We start from the raw sequence: 18,419 nt of genomic DNA, 5'->3' as shown, positions 1-18,419 counted from the left end.
ATCATTATAATTATTGTTAATAATATTATTACACTAGAGGCAGTTTGAATAAAAATAATAAAATACAGTATTGAAATACAAAGGAAACACTGACGTGCTGATATGACCATCAGCTCCTCCCAATAAGAACAGCAGAATGACGTGTTTTGGGGACACGGACGGGGACAGAGTCAGACACAGGGGGACATAGAGGGGGACTCTCAGAGAGAGGGACGGAACGGGGACAGACAGCAGAGACTCCTGTGCTTTAGTCAAACTAAACTACCAGTAGGAGCCCACAGGAACCCACCAAACTTCTAGAACAAAATACACACCAACTTTGTGTGATATATCAATTGGGAGTATTATGAGAGGGTTTGGGTTGTGGGTAAGAGCTGTTCGCTTGTGGTGCTGGCTGGATCAGTTGGCAGCGGAGTAGAGTTGTTGCGGGGTTTCGATTGGGGAACTGGGGCTTGGGTATGTGTGTGTGTGTGTGAGTGTACAAGAGAGCCATAGGGCTTTCTCTGTCTCTGTATACCAGGATACTGAAGTTCTGGGGGCTCACAAGGGAAACTCCAGTGTTTCTGTTTGTCTTGGAAAGGGACAGAGTTTTGGGATCTAGTGCCTAGTGATGACTAAACCAGCTCACACAGACTAAACACACACACACACGCACAGCGAGCTTGCTGACACACACTCTCACACACATACAAAGGGGGTGTTTCATATCTAAAAGAAAACTTTCTTTGTACCTTCCAAAGTCCTCATGATCAGAATAAAAGAAAGCCAAAGAAAAGGTAAAAGAACGAGAGTGTAAAAGGAGAGAAGAGGATTGGTGGGAGATTGTCTCATCACACTGTACTGTCCAAGCTGGCCCATGATGAGAGACTAAGGTCCCCCCCACAGTCCCCTGAAGTGAGCCGGTCCTCACTGTCCAACACTGTGGCCCTGACTGGACTGTCCCATTTTTACTCTCATAAGGGGAGTCACACACACACGCAGAGGGAGGATATCTGCTGACAGTACACTGAGTTGAAGAAAGAAGAAGAATTCTAAATAAAAGTTTTGCTTTGACTTCTGTCAGGTGCTTTACAATGAAAAGGGAAACATTTCTATTTTGTATCTATTATTAAAACTGTAGCACAAAAACAACAAATCACATTCACAAGCCACTTGTTGGCACCGTGTACCTGAGTGAGAACATCATAGAACCAAGAAAAAAAAAGCTGTTTTAAAAGTGTCTCTTTTATAAACAAACAGGTCGGCCATTTTAAAGTGTCTCTTTAATCAACTGACAGGCCTGCTGTTTTAAAAAAATGTCTCTTTGAAGTCAAACTGGTCTAAAAGGTTGTTTTTTCGGTGTTTTCTCCTCATATAGTAGCTTACTCATGACATAATGTATATCTCATCTTGCCTCTATGGCGTACACAGCAGTAATACTCTAGTATACTCTGTAGTACTTTGTTAGTACGCTGTAGTACTGTGTAGTACTCAGCAGAAGTCACGGCAATCAGTTCGTCTCCTCCTAGACTCTAGTCTGTGTAACAGTCAGTGTGAGTGACAGGTCCTGTGCTTGATTTGATTGGTCGGTTGCTGGTATCGGGATTCCAATGGGAGGGGCTTGGCTCTGAGGTTCAGAGTTCTTGTTGGTTAAGGGGTAAAGGAGGGCGAGGTTTGTGACATTGGATGTGATTGGATATAAGGGACGGATAGTCTCTCAGGATTGGTGGATGGACAGGGTTGTTTCCAGCAAGAAGCTGGGTAACTGATTCTGATTGGCTCTGCGTCCCGATTATTGGTGGTTGTCGTTATCGCTTCCATAATCTCCCTCCTCGTCCTCATAATCAAAATCGTCGTACGCATCACCATTGCTGTCGTCCAATCGCAGCTCCTCCTGTTTGACTCGGGTCTCGTCTCCCTTGAGGCTGGGGTGGTAGGGGGTCTGGAGGGGTGGGGCGGCGTGCTCGGGGCTGCTGGACAGTGAGGAGTGCTCCGAGGGCATCTGGGGGAGGGCAAGCCTGCCAAGGAAAGGGCACCTGGGTACACCACGCCCGCCGAGGACAAGGGCAGCTGGGCCTGTTGTCTGGAGAAAACCACAACACAACAGTTAATACAGTATAATAACACAATATAATGTAGAAATCTGGATGAATAAAACAAAAATCCATCAGATGCATTCATACAGCTCTTTTTACAGTCAACACAACATGCTTTATAGTAAACTCAGACCACAAAGACAAGTTACACAACGGTGAGGAAATACTTTATCCCACAGTCAGAAGTGTGTGTGTGTGGTTTTGGTTGGTTACTCACTCACCCCACAGTGAAGTACTGTCTCATCTCCTGCCGGCGGTTCCTCATAATGGCCTTGTACTCTCCAATCCTCAGCTTCTTCCCGTCCACCAGACAGGTCCGTTTGGGCCGTGGTTTGTACTTGTAGTCCGGGTACTTCTCCAGGTGCTGCTTGCTCAGCCTGGCCTGCTCCTCGTAGTACGGCTGCTTCTCAAGGTTAGTCATGGACTTCCAACGAGAACCTGGAGAGAGAGGGAGGGTGGGGGAGAGAGGGAGAGAGAGAGAGAGAGAGAGAGAGAGAGAGAGAGAGAGAGAGAGGGAGAGAGAGAGAGAGAGGGAGAGAGAGAGAGAGGGGAGAGAGAGAGAGAGAGAGAGAGCGAGAGAGAGAGAGAGAGAGAGAGAGAGGGAGGGTGGGGGGGAGAGAGAGAGAGAGAGGGGAGAGAGAGAGAGAGAGAGAGAGAGAGAGAGAGAGAGAGAGAGAGAGAGAGAGGGTGGGTGGGTGGGTGGGTGGGTGGGAGAGAGAGAGAGAGAGGGGGAGGGTGGGTGGGGGGAGAGAGAGAGAGAGAGAGAGAGAGAGAGAGAGAGAGAGAGAGAGAGAGAGAGAGAGAGAGAGGGAGGGAGGGTGGGTGGGTGGGGGAGAGAGAGAGAGAGAGAGAGAGGGGAGGGTGGGTGGGGGGAGAGGGAGAGAGAGAGAGAGAGAGAGAGCGAGAGGGTGGGTGGGTGGGGAGAGAGGGAGGGTGGGGGAGAGAGGGGGGGGGAGAGAGAGGGAAAGAGAGTTGAAAGCATGCACGCGATTGTATTTAAATACAATGTGCACAATATGTTCCACAGCCTCTTTGCAGAAGGCCTACCCATTTCTAAACCACTAAAACACATCTTCTCCAATCTGGCTCTTTACAGTATATCTGGCTGCAGTGTATAAGCGTGCCTGTGTGTCTATGGTGCTCTGGCCCCAGTGTGTGTGGTGTGGTGTGTGTGTATCTGGGCTGAATTTACACTCTGCTACTGCTGTATGTTAATGGGAAAAAGCTGTCTGTGCTGGCCTGGTTAGCTAGCACACTCCTTTCCTTTCCCTTCTCTTCCCTGCTGGAATAGAAAACTCCTTCTGTTAACATTTGAGAGCGGGCCCTTATTAAAACCAGATTTCCCAGTGTTATAAAACGTTTAGGAGCTCTTTAAAATGTCACAGACTGGAGTGCTTGTTTAATGCATAATGAATTATATCATCATTGTTGAAGCTCTCCGTTCTCTCTCCAGAGCTAGTCATTAAGCGCTAGTTCCACAATACCGCTTCTTGTGAGGATCGTGGAATAGTGTGTGTGTGTGTCGTGTGTGTGTGTGTGTGGATTGTGTCGCGTCTCTCTCCCAGCCTTAGATGCTGTGGGTCTCTGGGGACCCCGCTAGGTTCCCAGCCCTCTGTCTCAGTAGCGCTGATCGCTAACTACACTACAGATGTTCAGGCAACCAGAGATAAGGACGGGACAAAAGATACTGTCAATCAGACTGCTGCCGTCACAAAGAGAGACAGAGGTACGGTGTGCGATAGGGGCCACACAGAGCACAGTGACAATGACTGAGTACTGATGTGGTGTGGCTAGGGAAGAAGAGAGAAATACACACGAACACACACACATAAGAAATCATACACACATGTACATAACTAAGCACATGGAGAAGTAATTTCCATAGAGAGGAGTTGAAGGCGAGGAGTGCAGACAGATCATGTATTCTTCTGCACTTGAGGAACACAGAGAGAGAGAGAGAGAGAGAGAGAGAGAGAGAGAGAGAGAGAGAGAGAGAGAGAGAGAGAGAGAGAGAGAGACAGCAGCCTGGCCACAACACAGAGGATCAGCTCAATCAGGTTAACATGCATTCTCATGCCTCTCTCACTCTCTCTCTCCCATCTTCCACTCTCTCTCTATTCTTCCTTGAAAGGCAGGCACACTCCTTCTCTCCCCTCTCACACCTCTCTCTCCCTCCTCTTCCCGTCTGGAGGGGGTCTTAGTCTTACCGAGGATTTTGCTGATGTTGGAGTTGTGCATGTCGGGGAAAGCCTGGAGAATCTTCCTCCTCTCATCCTTTGCCCAGACCATGAAAGCATTCATGGGTCGTTTAATGTGCGGTTCGCTGTTGCCTCGGCCCCGGGCCTCACGGAACATCCTGGAATCAGACACACTGGGGCTGCCTGTGGGAGGGAGGGGGAGAGAGTGGATATATACACATACATTAACACAATCCAACACACGTATTCATATATGCATAGATTCTTACACACACACACACACACACACACACACACACACACACACACACACACACACACACACACACACACACACACACACACACACACACACACACACACACACCATCTGAGTCTCCACTCATGGTGAAGTCCATCATGGCGTGGTTGAACTTCTCTCTGTCCTCTGTCTGCTGCTTCAGCTGGTGGCTCAGACTCTCCAGAGCTGCCTTGTCCTGGAGAGAGACAAACAGTCAGTCAAACAGTCAGTCAACATGGACACCAATCAATCAATTCTCTATAGACAACCAATCACTCAATCTTTGGACACATTAGACTGCCTGGTTCTCAGGGGGCAGAGAGACACAGGCGTCAGTCAATCAACATGTTAGGTTAAGATATCAGTCAATCGCCAGGCTATAAAGCTATTGATTAACATGTGTAGATACTGTATGTTGGATGTGTGCCAGAGGGTGTGTGTACCTGTGCTGTTAGGCTTGCTTAGTGGGGACAGAGGGCATAGTTAGTTGGCACTAAAGCATTGTGCTCTGGTCTTTAACCAGCCTGTCTATGTGGCAGGGTGGAGACAAGAGGGGCAGAGGGCACTGAAACAGGTAACAGCTGACGTCATTATAGGAATGACATTGAGATTTTGTTTGTGTCCATCTTCTATGATTGGATGTGTGTGTATGAGTATGACTGTGTATGTGTGTGTGATATATCTCAGCAGCCACCTGCATGGTTATGCTGGGTGTCTATCTCCCCCTCTCTCTGAGGCCCTTGGGGTCGATCCATTAGAGAGAGGCGCTCCACACACACACACACACACACACACACACACACACACACACACACACACACACACACACACACACACACACACACACACACACACACACACACCGTGAAGGGCCACACTGCACGACCCGCTGCGTATTTATTACAGACAATAAAAGGCTGATTGACTTACCATTTACATGGGTAATGCAACCAGCTGAAACACACACACACACACACACACACACACACACACACACACACACACACACACACACACACACACACACACACACACACACACACACACACACACACACACACACACACACACACACACAACCCCACCCCCTCCCCACACACACACACTCTTCCCCAACCCCAGAGCCTGCATTTACAGCTTAATTATACGATTAGAATCCATCCCAAAAAGCAGTGCATTTTTAAAAACAACACTCCAGCCCTGGCCTAACCATTAGGAGATGACCCAGCCAGACTGGCACTAGCCTAATCAAATGCATGTCTCTGTTTAACAGCACTACAATTTAATTGTTCAGCTGAGATAATTCATCAGATTTGAATAAATATCATTGCTAAAGAGAGGGAACGAGCGGAAACAGAGAGATAGGGGAGAGAGAGAGTGGAGACAGAGAGAGAGGGGGGAGAGAGAGTGGAGACAGAGAGAGGGTGGAGAGAGAGTGGAGACAGAGAGAGAGGGGGAGAGAGAGTGGAGACAGATAGAGAGGGAGGAGAGAGAGTGGAGACAGAGCGAGGGGGAGAGAGAGTGGAGACGGAGAGAGGGTGGAGAGAGAGTGGAGACAGAGAGAGGTGGGAGAGAGAGTGGAGACAGAGAGAGAGGGGAGAGAGAGAGTGGAGACAGAGAGAGGGTGGAGAGAGAGTGGAGACAGAGAGAGAGTGGAGACAGAGAGAGGGGAGAGAGAGTGGAGACAGAGAGAGGGTGGAGAGAGAGTGGAGACAGAGAGAGGGTGGAGAGAGAGTGGAGACAGAGAGAGGGGGAGAGAGAGTGGAGACAGAGAGAGGGGGAGAGAGAGTGGAGACAGAGAGAGGGTGGAGAGAGAGTGGAGACAGAGAGAGAGAGGGGGAAGAGCGGAGACAGAGAGAGAGAGGGTGGAGAGAGAGTGGAGACAGAGAGATAGGAGGGAGAGAGAGTGGAGACAGAGAGAGGGGGGAGAGAGCGGAGACAGAGAGAGAGGGTGGAGAGAGAGTGGAGACAGAGAGATAGGGGAGAGAGAGTGGAGACAGAGAGAGAGGGGGGAGAGAGAGTGGAGACAGAGTGAGAGGGGGAGAGAGTGGAGACAGAGAGAGAGAGGGTGGAGAGAGAGTGGAGACAGAGAGAGGGGGAGAGAGAGTGGAGACAGAGAGAGGGGGAGAGAGAGTGGAGACAGAGAGAGAGAGAGAGGTGAGACAGAGAGAGGGTGGGAGAGAGAGAGACAGAGAGGGGGGAGAGAGAGTGGAGACAGAGAGAGGGGGAGAGAGAGTGGAGACAGAGAGAGGGGGAGAGAGAGTGGAGACAGAGAGAGAGAGACAGGGGGAGAGAGTGGAGACAGAGAGAGGGGAGAGGGAGACAGAGAGAGGGGGAGAGAGTGGAGACAGAGAGAGAGGGGGAGAGAGAGTGGAGACAGAGAGGGGGAGAGAGAGTGGAGACAGAGAGATGGAGAGAGAGAGAGAGAGGGGGGAGAGAGAGAGAGGGGGAGAGAGTGGGAGAGAGAGAGGGTGGAGAGAGAGTGGAGACAGAGAGAGGGGGGAGAGAGTGGAGACAGAGAGAGGGTGGAGAGAGAGTGGAGACAGAGAGAGGGTGGAGAGAGAGTGGAGACAGAGAGATGGGGGAGAGAGAGTGGAGACAGAGAGAGAGGGAGACAGAGAGGAGAGAGAGTGGAGACAGAGAGAGGGGGGAGAGAGTGGAGACAGAGAGGGTGGAGAGAGAGTGGAGACAGAGAGAGAGGGTGGAGAGAGAGTGGAGACAGAGAGAGGGGGAGAGAGAGTGGAGAGAGAGAGGGGAGAGAGAGAGAGGTGGAGAGAGAGTGGAGACAGAGAGAGGGGGAGAGAGAGTGGAGACAGAGAGAGGGGGAGAGAGAGAGTGGAGACAGAGAGAGGGGGAGAGTGGAGACAGAGAGAGAGGGTGGAGAGAGAGTGGAGACAGAGAGAGGGGGAGAGAGTGGAGACAGAGAGAGGGGGAGAGAGAGTGGAGACAGAGAGAGGGTGGAGAGAGAGTGGAGACAGAGAGGGGGAGAGAGAGTGGAGACAGAGAGTGAGAGTGGAGACAGAGAGGGGGGAGAGAGAGTGGAGACAGAGAGAGGGTGGGGAGAGAGAGTGGAGACAGAGAGAGGGGGAGAGAGAGTGGAGACAGAGAGAGGGGGAGAGAGAGTGGAGACAGAGAGGGGGAGAGAGAGTGGAGACAGAGAGAGGGTGGGAGAGAGTGGAGACAGAGAGAGAGGGGGGAGAGAGAGTGGAGACAGAGAGAGGGGAGAGAGAGTGGAGACAGAGAGAGGGAGGAGAGAGAGTGGAGACAGAGAGAGGGGGAGAGAGAGTGGAGACAGAGAGAGGGGGAGAGAGAGTGGAGACAGAGAGAGGGGGAGAGAGAGTGGAGACAGAGAGAGAGGGGACAGAGAGAGAGTGGAGACAGAGAGAGGGGGAGAGAGAGTGGAGACAGAGAGAGGGAGGAGAGAGAGTGGAGACAGAGAGAGGGGGAGAGAGAGTGGAGACAGAGAGAGGGGGAGAGAGAGTGGAGACAGAGAGAGGGGGAGAGAGAGTGGAGACAGAGAGAGAGAGGTGGAGACAGGGGGAGAGAGTGGAGACAGAGAGAGAGGGGGAGAGAGAGTGGAGACAGAGAGAGGGGTGGAGAGAGAGTGGAGACAGAGAGAGGGTGGAGAGAGAGTGGAGACAGAGAGAGGGTGGAGAGAGAGTGGAGACAGAGAGAGGGGGAGAGAGAGTGGAGACAGAGAGAGGGTGGAGACAGAGAGAGGGTGAGAGAGAGTGGAGACAGAGAGAGGGTGGAGAGAGAGTGGAGACAGAGAGAGGGGGAGAGAGAGTGGAGACAGAGAGAGGGGGAGAGAGAGTGGAGACAGAGAGAGGGGTGGAGAGAGAGGGAGAGAGAGTGGAGACAGAGAGATAGGGGGAGAGAGAGTGGAGACAGAGAGAGGGGGAGAGAGAGTGGAGACAGAGTGAGAGGGGGAACGAGGGGAGACAGAGAGAGAGAGGGTGGAGAGAGAGTGGAGACAGAGAGAGGGGGAGAGAGAGGGAGACAGAGAGGGGGAGAGAGAGTGGAGACAGAGAGAAGGAGGAGAGAGAGTGGAGACAGAGAGGGGGGAGAGAGAGTGGAGACAGAGAGAGGGGGGAGAGAGAGTGGAGACAGAGAGGGGGAGAGAGAGTGGAGACAGAGAGAAGGAGGAGAGAGAGTGGAGACAGAGAGATGGGGGAGAGAGAGTGGAGACAGAGAGAGGGAGGGGAGAGAGAGTGGGACAGAGAGGGGGAGAGAGAGTGGAGACAGAGAGGGGGAGAGAGAGTGGAGACAGAGAGAGGTGGGGGAGAGTGGAGACAGAGAGAGAGGGGAGAGAGAGTGGAGACAGAGAGGGGGAGAGAGAGTGGAGACAGAGAGAGGGAGGGGAGAGAGAGTGGAGACAGAGAGAGAGAGGAGGAACAGAGAGAGGGGAGACAGAGAGACAGAGGGGGAGAGAGAGTGGAGACAGGAGAGAGAGAGTGGAGACAGAGAGAGGGGGAGACAGAGAGAGGGGGAGAGAGAGTGGAGACAGAGAGAGGGGGAGAGAGTGGAGACAGAGAGAGGGGGGAACGAGTGGAGACAGAGAGAGAGAGGGTGGAGAGAGAGTGGAGACAGAGAGAGGGGGAGAGAGAGTGGAGACAGAGAGGGGGAGAGAGAGTGGAGACAGAGAGAAGGAGGAGAGAGAGTGGAGACAGAGAGATGGGAGAGAGAGAGTGGAGACAGAGAGAGGGAGGGGAGAGAGAGTGGAGACAGAGAGAGGGGGAGAGAGAGTGGAGACAGAGAGGGGGAGAGAGAGTGGAGACAGAGAGAGGGGGAGAGAGAGTGGAGACAGAGAGGGGGAGAGAGAGTGGAGACAGAGAGAAGGAGGAGAGAGAGTGGAGACAGAGAGATGGGAGAGAGAGAGTGGAGACAGAGAGAGGGAGGGGAGGGGAGAGAGTGGAGACAGAGGGGGAGAGAGAGTGGAGACAGAGAGGGGGAGAGAGTGGAGACAGAGAGAGAGGGGGAGAGTGGAGACAGAGAGAGAGGGGGAGCGAGAGTGGAGACAGAGAGGGGGAGAGAGAGTGGAGACAGAGAGAGGGAGGGGAGAGAGAGTGGAGACAGAGAGAGAGAGGGGGAACAAGCGGAGACAGAGAGAGACAGGGGGAGAGAGAGTGGAGACAGAGAGAGGGGGAGAGAGAGAGTGGAGACAGAGAGAGAGTGGAGGAGAGAGAGGGGGAGACAAGAGTGGAGACAGACAGAGAGTGGAGACAGAGAGAGAGAGAGACAGAGAGAGTGGAGACAGAGAGAGAGAGAGAGGGGAGAGAGAGTGGAGACAGAGAGAGAGTGGAGACAGAGAGAGAGTGGAGACAGAGGGAGAGAGGGGGAGGAGACAGAGAGAGAGAGAGGGGGAGAGAGAGTGGAGACAGAGAGAGAGTGGAGACAGAGAGAGAGTGGAGACAGAGGGAGAGAGGGGGAGAGGGAGTGGAGACAGAGAGAGAGGGGGAGAGAGAGTGCAGACAGAGAGAGATGGGGAGACAGAGTGGAGACAAAGAGAGAGGGGGAGAGAGAGTGGAGACAAAGAGAGGGGGGAGAGAGTGGAGACAAAGAGAGAGGGGGAGAGAGAGTGGAGACAAAGAGAGAGGGGGAGAGAGAGTGCAGACAGAGAGAGATGGGGGAGAGAGAGTGGAGACAAAGAGAGAGGGGGGGGGAGAGAGTGGAGACAGAGAGAAAGAGAGAGAACTAGTGAGAGGAAGGGATTTGTCTGCGTGAAACTATTTGTGTGTTCGAAACAAGTGACACCAGAAAAAAACCCTGTCCCAGATAGTAAAACACGTCTAGTATTGATCGGTGTCTGTGTCACTGTATGTATGGAAAGTTCACTGCAACCTCAACGCCAATCAATCCCAAACCATTTAAAGGGTTGAAGAAGGGTTTATTGATATCAATAATTAAGGTCCTACTGACTGAGGGTCTATGGGTAATAAAAACCTTATTTCTAGAGAAAGACAGCATGACTGTGTTAGACCCAAAGCCTCTCTCTAAGTCAGAGTTGAGAATAAAAACGGAAAGCAAAACTATTTATTGTGATCCGTGTAATCCAATCAGATGAACAGAGAGACTGTACTGTACAAGAACCTTATAAAAGTGACACCCAGGCATCATGTGCTATAGAGGTAACCTTCAGCCAAGAGTTACAGCATATTAATCATCCTGGTCTATCCATGTGTTAGAAATCAACTGGTCATGGTTTGCTCTATTTGAAACGGTTCAACTATGGAGGACTGAGACTGAGAGGAGTGGAGGATTCTTCTTCTAATGTTGCTCATCCAGCTTCATCCATCCACCCAGTAATCATCCAGCTTCATCCATCCACCCAGCAATCAGGACAATTATAACCCCAGAGGATTAGGGGTTGAGCTGGGCAGAGAGTAGTGGACGTTTCAGGTCCCTATGGAGCTATGGGGTTCACATTGGAAGTAAACTCTGAATAAATCACTTGCTTTAAATACCACATTGTCCATTTTAGGTATGACTCTGTAAATGTGTGTGTAGAGAGAGAGCGAGAGCGAGAGCGAGAGCGAGAGAGAGAGAGAGAGAGAGAGAGAGAGAGAGAGAGCTGTTGAATGTCAACAGTGCAGATGCTCTTTAAGATCCAGCATGCGTGTGTGTGTGTGTGTGTGTGTGTATGTGTGTGTGTGTGTATGCGCCTGCATGTGTGTGCACCAGCTAACTCCCAGTGTGTTTAACGAATAACCACAATTTAGCCACGCTGCCGAGGAGCGGGCGCCGTCACTTCCTATTAGCGTCTCCCCGACGCTTCGCTAGCAGGCTCCCCGTGCCCTCCTCCTGCACCCCCCTTACCTCCCCCACCACCTCCAGCCTCCCCAACACCCACCCTGCCCCCAGCATGCCTCACAGACACACACACACACACACACACGCACACACACACACACACGCACTCATTACCCCAGCCAAGGATTTTGTAGCTGAGTAATGTATCTTTACTGCTTTCATTACACAGCTTATTGACAATTATGACAGTTTCGACATATACAGACATAATGCTGAATTACATTTGGTCTTAATGTATCGTGTTATATCATATTACAATATATTGTGTTGTAATATATTTTATAAAGGTGATTTAAACTAGAATATGACATTATATTACATCCTATTACATTACATTGTAGGATAATATTGTATATTGTGCATTGCAGTACTTTGTGGATTTGTTTTCTTCCTGAAAAGAAATGGTCATTTAGAAAACGCTGTTATCTAGAGAGCGTCTGGGTGCACGTGCTGGTTCAGTTGTTTTATTTATTTTGTTTTATTATATATATTTTTTTAAATCATAATGTAGCTACTTTTCAAGAGGGGAATTTGCTCCTAATTCTTAAATCTAATGTCCTGGTACAGAGTTATCTCCTGTTAGTAGTATGAGGACAGAAAGGCACGGGGTTGTGTTTAAAGGGATGTACTAACATATCTGACCTTGTCGGAGCGTCCGTTGTTCAGGCTGAGGTTGTTGACGGCTGCCACCTTGGCGTCCAACACCTGCTGTTCTCTCTTCAGCTGCTCCTTCATCTGTCTGGCCTCAGCGAAGGCCTTGGTCACAGCCTCGTGGTCGTTCAGATAGCCCCCCGAGGACAGGGATGACAGCAGGTCTGATGAGGAAGAGAGACAGACATAGAGTAGAGTATATGTTCATATTAGAGACTGGATGACAGGACAGGGATGACAGCAGGTCAGGAGAGACACACAGAAGAGCATGGTCCTATTAAAAACTCAATGAGGGGAAATATCAGGAATTAGTTTATATATATATATATTTTTTTTTTCTGTGTATTTTAGTTTGAATTAAATAATATATTTAAAAAAATAGAATCAAAATAGAATTGACTAGAAAAAGACTAAGTGATTGTTGATTGTTCAACTGTAAAGGGAAACTATGTCTCTGTTTGTCAGATTGCAGATTGCTCCAGCTCTTTCAGAGATACAACTATTTGGATGTAAATAGTCTCTAAGGCCATCCAGAATAAACACTGTCCTTAACCCCTGTGAGGCGAATACATGACCACACACACATAGAGTCGCACACCCACCCGGACAGGCTGTGTGTGTGCCTCAGTGTGTACCTGTGTCTAGGCCTCCTCTCTCTTAGCCTCCACTGAGAGACAGAGACCTATAGATCACACGCACCCATACACATACAGACACCCCTGTCAAACACCTGCCATGGGATGTTATTTCCCGTGGTGAACGTCACTCCCACCCAGCGGCAGACAGAAACACGCAGAACGGTAAACACAGTGGGCATCGGCATCCTGACAGACCATCTAAAAGCCCAATCCCTCAACTCTCAAATCTACACATCATTCAGATTTATTTCAAAGCTCCAGCAGTCCTCCTGAAAGGGGATACAGGCTTTTTGTTGCACAAATACTCACACATGCATGCCCGCTCACTCGCTCGCACACACACACACAAACACACACACACACACACCTCCTTTCCGCCTGCCTGTCCACACTCGCAAACACACACGTTCCCTCACTATCCATTTAGTCTTTTTCATCCAAAAGCTTATGGGATTCTTTGAACAGTAGAAAAGCGCAGGCAGGCAGGCAGCATCCCGGAAGATTACTCCTATTAAACCCAAAAAGCCTGCTAATTTCCCCCTCCGGAAACATCTGCCCAACACATATCAAAGATGATTCAATATGATTCTCTGCTTCTTTTCAGCGTTGTTATTTGTGTTATTGCCGCAGCTTAGCGGACGGAGCGGCAGCAGCATCTGCTGTGTTGACTGTGAGAGGCGGGAGGTCGGAGGGAGGGATGAGGGAGGCCGTGCTATCGCTCTCTCTCCATCTCTGGGTTAGCTCTAACAAAGAGCTGCTCCAAGCTTATGGCCCTTTATCTGTCACTAATCCCTCCTGCTAATGCCATCGCAGGCCAGATTATGCTCTCAGATTTGTAATGACAGAGGAGTGAACTCTTACAGAAGTCATAACGGCAAAAATCGGATGCAGAGGGCAGGAGAGAGAGAGAGAGAGGCCGCTGGGGTGGGCTGTGTTGGCTGGCTTGCTGGATGGTAGTGGGTTTTAATCTGGATTCAATGTGTGTGTGTGTGTGTGTGTGTGTGTGTGTGTGTGTGTGTGTGTGTGTGTGTGTGTGTGTGTGTGTGTGTGTGTTTGTGTGGATAGAAATAATGGATGTGAACGTGTGTGTGTGTGTATGAGCAGAGATGGACTGTGTCTGCGTTCTTCTCTTTTTTTTGTGTGTGTGTGTGACTGTGTGTGTGCACTGTGTGTGTGTCCTTGAGTGTCTGATTGCCAACCTAGGCATGACCCAGATAGGAGGGCTGGGGCCAACAGTGAGACACAGCCAGAGCCCAAACCCTACCCTACCCTCCAGCCTCACTCTGCCCTGGCACTAACGATTCAGTGGCCACACACACACTGTTGAAATTAGAGAGTTACACAGAGTGGGTCTCAGCAGTAGAGGTCACAGACACTGACAGTTCTCAGATCAGACTCTCTGAGACAGTCATTGAGGAGAGGTTGGATTGTGGGCAATAGACTGATAGAGGACAGATGCTGTGAGGAGACTGGACAGAGAGGAGCACGCACACATACCCCCCGCCCCAACACACACACACACACACACACACAAAACACACACACACACACAAAACACACACACACACACACACACACACACACACACACACACACACACACACACACACACACACACACACACACACACACACACACACACACACACAAAGAATAATAAAACCATTGAAAGTCAAAACTCCCTGTCTCTCTGTGTTTGACTTCAATAGCTAACAACACAAATCTTCTTCTGACCTGGTAAACATTCTAACAGGAACAGATGGAAACAGACTGTGTGCCGTGGCAGCAGACAGACACTCATTGTGATCGAAATGAAACGGCTTGCCTCAACATCTTCCCTCTGAAACTTTTACAACCTAATCCATTTGTCAGAACAAAAAACATCTGGGACTTAAATCCACTAATCTGCTATTAAATCCTGCGATTTGCTGAAAAACACTGAGATTAGAAAGAATACAAGTTAGAAATGCCCAACTGCTGCGAGAGGAGGAAGGGTGTGTGTCTTATAATGTGTGTGTGTATTATAATAGCTGTGTGTGTGTGTATGGTTGTGTGTGAGTTCTAACAGCCGTGTCGTGTGTTTATAATAGCCTTGCGCTGTGCATGTGTGTGTGTGTCTGCTGTTATTGTGTTATTAATGCAGGTTGTTATGTGTGTATCGTTCTGTAAGAGGCTTGTCTAATCTCATCTGTGATAAGTCCCGTCTGTCACACAGCTACTCTATTCGTCTGAAAAACACACTCTCCTCTTCCATCACTCCATTTCCCCTGCTATCCTTCACACTCCTCCATCTCTCCTCCTCCTCCTTTCCCTCCTCCTTCTCCTCCTCCTCCTCCTCCTATTCAAACCCCCGCTTAACCATCCCTGCCTCTCTGATGCTAATAAATGGTTCACAATAATATACCCTACAGGCATACACAATGGGAAAACATAGCCTACACTAATTATAGCATATCATTTTTGTTTGTTTGTTTTGTTACTTTTACCCCTTTTTCGTGGTATCCAATTGGTAGTTACAGTCCTGTCTCATCACTGCTATTCCAGTACGGACTCGGGAGAGGTCGAAGGTCAAGAGCCGTGCGTCCTCTGAAAAACGACCCAACCAAGCCGTACTGCTTCTTGACACAATGCCCACTTAACCCAGAAGCCAGCCGCACCAATGTTTTGGAGGAAACACCGTACACCTGGTGACCGCATCAGCGTGCACTGTGTTCGGCTCGCCACAGGAGTCGCTAGTGCACGATGGGACAAGGATATCCCTTCCGGCCAAACCCTCACCTAACCCGGACGACGCTGGGCCAATTGTGCGCCGCCCCATGGGTCTCCGGTCACGGCCGGCTGCGAACCCAGAAACTCTAGTGGCACAGCTAACACTGCGAATCAGTGCCTTAGACCACTGCGCCACTCGGGAGGCCTAATTACAGGTCAATGTAGTCAATGAACTATTATTGTAGCATGAATAAATGACTTAAAACACTACTTAATGGTGATGTGAGTGAAATAAATTACATTAATGTGTATACATTAATTATATCACATTAATGTACATACTTTAAATATCTACTACTACTAATATTATTATTGTTAATGTTATTACTGTTATTATTATATATTGTCTCATCGAGCACCAGCGACTCCTGTGGTGGGCCGGGCGCAGTGCGTGCTAACCAAGGTTGTCAGGTGCACAGTGTTTCCTCCGACACATTGGTGCGGCTGGCTTCCGGGTTGGATGGCGCTGTGTTAAGAAGCAGTGCGGCTTGGTTGGGTTGTGTATCGGAGGACGCATGACTTTCAACCTTTGTCTCTCCCTAGCCCGTACGGGAGTTGTAGCGATGAGACAAGATAGTAGCTACTAAACAATTGGATACCACGAAATTGGGGAGAAAAATATATATAAAATATAAATATATACAAAAAATCTACACACAATACCTCATAATGATAAAGCAAAAACAGGTTTTTAGACATTTTTGAACATTTATTTTTTTTAATCAAGGAAATATCACATTTACATAAGTATTCAGACCCTTGACTCAGTACTTTGTTGAAGCACCATTGCCAGCGATTACAGACTTGAGTCTTCTTGGATATGACGCTACAAGCTTGGCACACCTGTATTTGGGGAGTCTCCCATTCTTCTCTGCGGATCCTCTAAAGCTCTGTCAGGTTGGATGGGGAGCGTCACTGTAAAGCTATTTTCAGGTCTCTCCAGAGATGTTCGATTTGGTTCAAGTCCGGGCTCTGGCTGGGCCACTCAAGGACATTCAGAGACTTGTCCCGAAGCCACTCCTGAGTTGTCTTGTCTGTGTGCTTAGGGTCGTTGCCCTGTTGGAAGGTGAACCTTCACCCCAGCCTGAGGTCCTGAGCTCCCTGGAGCAAGTTTTCATCAAGGATCTCTCTGTACTTCACTCTGTTTATCTTCCCTCGGTCCTGACTAGTCTCCCAGTCTCTGCCGCTGCATAACATCCCCACAGATGATGCTGCCACCACCATGCTTCACCGTAGGGATGGTATTGGCCAGGTGATGAGCGGTGCCTGATTTACTCCAGACATGACGCTTGGCATTCAGGCCAAAGAGTTCAATCTTGGTTTCATCAGACCAGAGAATCTTGTTTTCATGGTCTAAGAGTCCAGTAATCTAGGTGCCTTTTGGCTAACTCCAAGCAGGCTGACATGCCTTTTACTGAGGAGTGGCTTCCGTCTGGCCACTCTACTATTAAGGACTGATTAGTGGAGTGCTGCAGAGATGGTTGTCCTTCTGGAAGGTTCTCCCATCTCCACAGAGGAACTCTGGCGCTCCCTAACCAAGGCCCTTCTCCCCTGATTGCTCCGTTTGGCCAGGCAGTCAGCTCTAGGAAGAGTCTTGGTGGTTACAAATGTCTTCTATTTAAGAATGATGAAGGTCACTGTGTTCTTGGGGACCTTCAAATGCTGCAGAAATATTTTGGTATCCTTCCCCAGATCTGTGTCTCGACAAAATCCTGTCTCACAGCTCTAATTCCTTCAACCTCATGGATTGGCTCTGACATGCACTGTCAACTGTGGGACCTTATATAGACAGGTGTGTGCCTTTCCAAATCATGTCCAATCAATTGAACTTATCACAGGTGGACTCCAATCAAGTTGTAGAAGCATTTCAAGGATGATCAATGGAAACAGGATGCACCTTCAATTTTGAGTCTCATAGCAAAGGGTCTAAATACTTATATAAATAAAATAAAAATTACATGTATTTTTATACATTTGCAAAAATGTCCAAAAAATGTATTGTGTGGAGATTGATGGTATTTTTAAAATGTGTGTTATGTTCAATTAGTGTATGCGTGGTGAGTGGGCGCAGTCCCTTACCTATGGAGCTGACTCTGGACGGTGGTCCTCCGATGCTGGAGGGGGCTGTGCTGTGTTTCATGGACCCGGTGCCATGGTGACCCAGCTTCATGGTGGGGACCTGTGGGGAAGCGGGGGAGGTGGGTGACTTGCTCTCGCTTGCTGTCTTAGGCTTGGACGACAGGTTCAGGGGCTGAGCACCCTCGTCCTGCAAAATCAAAACACACCAGTTGTGGCCTAGTGGTCGCTGGGTGGGTTCAACCAATCACTGAGGATCACCTCGGACGTTTGCCCAATCAGAAGGCTTGGATTGGATTCTACAGCAAGGCAGAGTGGACAAACATGTGTCCCATATGGCTCAAACCACAGGATAAGATTCCCAAACAAAGCTAAAAGACATACTATATTCCCCATGCCATGGAAGAGAGTCATGCACATGCTCTGCCTCCTGAAAGAGGTACTGGACATGCAATGACTCAGGCTGAGAATAGATGCTCGTGAGTCGTGCACATGCCACACAGAAGAGGACATGCATCGCACACTTATAAAATATATTATCCACAGCACCCGACACATACTATGCTTCATAAGGACACCACAAGAGCCCCTGTCAGACACTGAACCTCTTCAAGGTCGACCATTAAGTACAGCTGAGAGCTTTAACAACGGCTCATAAGAGAGCGGACGGGAAACAACAAGAATATAGAAAAATGCCAGTTTTGTTGTTGTTGATTAAAAGGCAACATGTAAAGACTCTTTGAGAGATGTGACCTGTTGAGTTTCAGCAGCAGACCACTTAGTCGAAGACACAGCTTCACAGCCTCTCATCAAGTATAGAGGAGGAGCTTCACTTTCCCAAGTGCAGCACATTGGCAGACTTGAGGAAGACAACAGCAGTAGACAACAGTAGGAGCTTCAAGCGTCAAACCCAGAGTGGCTG

General features: G+C 49.4%; 1 protein-coding gene across 1 annotated transcript in view; it reads right to left on the bottom strand.

Moving 5' to 3' along the window:
- Nucleotides 1-1,682: 1,682 nt before the first annotated feature.
- Nucleotides 1,683-18,419, bottom strand: part of LOC115127389 (transcription factor SOX-5-like) — a 130,545-nt gene continuing 113,808 nt past the window's right edge. The window contains 7 exon segments of the mRNA XM_065008189.1: nucleotides 1,683-1,989; nucleotides 1,992-2,062; nucleotides 2,297-2,513; nucleotides 4,283-4,456; nucleotides 4,641-4,749; nucleotides 12,006-12,178; nucleotides 17,501-17,687. Of these exon segments, the coding sequence (XP_064864261.1) occupies nucleotides 1,772-1,989; nucleotides 1,992-2,062; nucleotides 2,297-2,513; nucleotides 4,283-4,456; nucleotides 4,641-4,749; nucleotides 12,006-12,178; nucleotides 17,501-17,687 (1,149 nt within the window). The 3' untranslated portion in view covers nucleotides 1,683-1,771.

Source organism: Oncorhynchus nerka, linkage group LG23 (assembly GCF_034236695.1).
Source record: "Oncorhynchus nerka isolate Pitt River linkage group LG23, Oner_Uvic_2.0, whole genome shotgun sequence".
In the NCBI taxonomy this organism is placed as follows: Eukaryota; Metazoa; Chordata; class Actinopteri; order Salmoniformes; family Salmonidae; genus Oncorhynchus; species Oncorhynchus nerka.
This window is presented reverse-complemented; position numbering and strand designations above follow the sequence as displayed.